Here is a 700-nt window from a genome sequence, read left to right as displayed (position 1 = left end):
ATGGTGCAAATTGTTTTAAGCCAAATACCAAACTTCCGCAAGCTCTCCTGTGTCTCCAAAATTGCCTCTGCCATGTCGTTTACTTATTCTCTTATTGGCATTGCTCTGTCTTTGGCAAAAATACTTCAAGGTATTCAACTGCATGCACATTCATGAACAAATAGCATCTACGTATCATTTTTAAAGGACTGTATCTCTCGTTATGATTCAAAAAGTTTATCATGTACATGTGAAGGAAACGGACCATTTGAGAGTACTCTGGCAGGATTCCCCGATGAAGATAAGATATGGAACATTCTTTCAGCCATAGGAGACATCGCTTTCGCATATTCTTTCTCTACTAATCTTATAAACATTCAAGTAGGTCCTTCCCATTTTATATATGGAAAACACGCACACACATTAAAATCAATTGGAAGTAGACCAGTTAATTTTTTTTTTCTAAAAATTTCCCTCTACAACTTTAATACAGGACACAGTTAAATGGAGTGCACAGGAGAAGAAAGTTATGAAGAATGCTATTTCAATTGCAATCACAACGACTTCTAAGTTGTATTTGCTTTTTGCTTTGACGGGATATGCTGCATTTGGAAATGCTGTACCAGGAAATTTGTTAGCTGGTTTCAGTTCTTTCAAGCCTTTTTGGATTGTAGATATTGCTAACATATGCCTTACTATTAATCTTTTCGGGGGTTACTAG

The 700-nt window shown here is 36.1% G+C and overlaps 1 protein-coding gene across 1 annotated transcript; it reads left to right on the top strand.

Moving 5' to 3' along the window:
* Nucleotides 1-700, top strand: LOC141681744 (amino acid permease 6-like). Its single transcript, XM_074487106.1, has 3 exons — nucleotides 1-130; nucleotides 236-360; nucleotides 473-700. Exons 1-3 carry the CDS (start codon nucleotides 1-3, stop codon nucleotides 698-700), a joined length of 483 nt encoding a protein of 160 aa, XP_074343207.1.

Source organism: Apium graveolens, chromosome 1 (assembly GCF_009905375.1).
Source record: "Apium graveolens cultivar Ventura chromosome 1, ASM990537v1, whole genome shotgun sequence".
Taxonomy (NCBI): domain Eukaryota; kingdom Viridiplantae; phylum Streptophyta; class Magnoliopsida; order Apiales; family Apiaceae; genus Apium; species Apium graveolens.
Note: the sequence above shows the minus strand (reverse complement) of the source record. Positions and strands in the feature narration are given on the sequence as shown.

Coding starts and splice junctions, on each gene's coding strand:
- LOC141681744 (XM_074487106.1), top strand. CDS start 1: ATGGTGCAAATTGTTTTAAGCCAAATACCAAACTTCCGCAAGCTCTCC. Junction 131..235: donor TTTGGCAAAAATACTTCAAG/GTATTCAACTGC, acceptor GTACATGTGAAG/GAAACGGACCATTTGAGAGT. Junction 361..472: donor CTAATCTTATAAACATTCAA/GTAGGTCCTTCC, acceptor ACTTTAATACAG/GACACAGTTAAATGGAGTGC.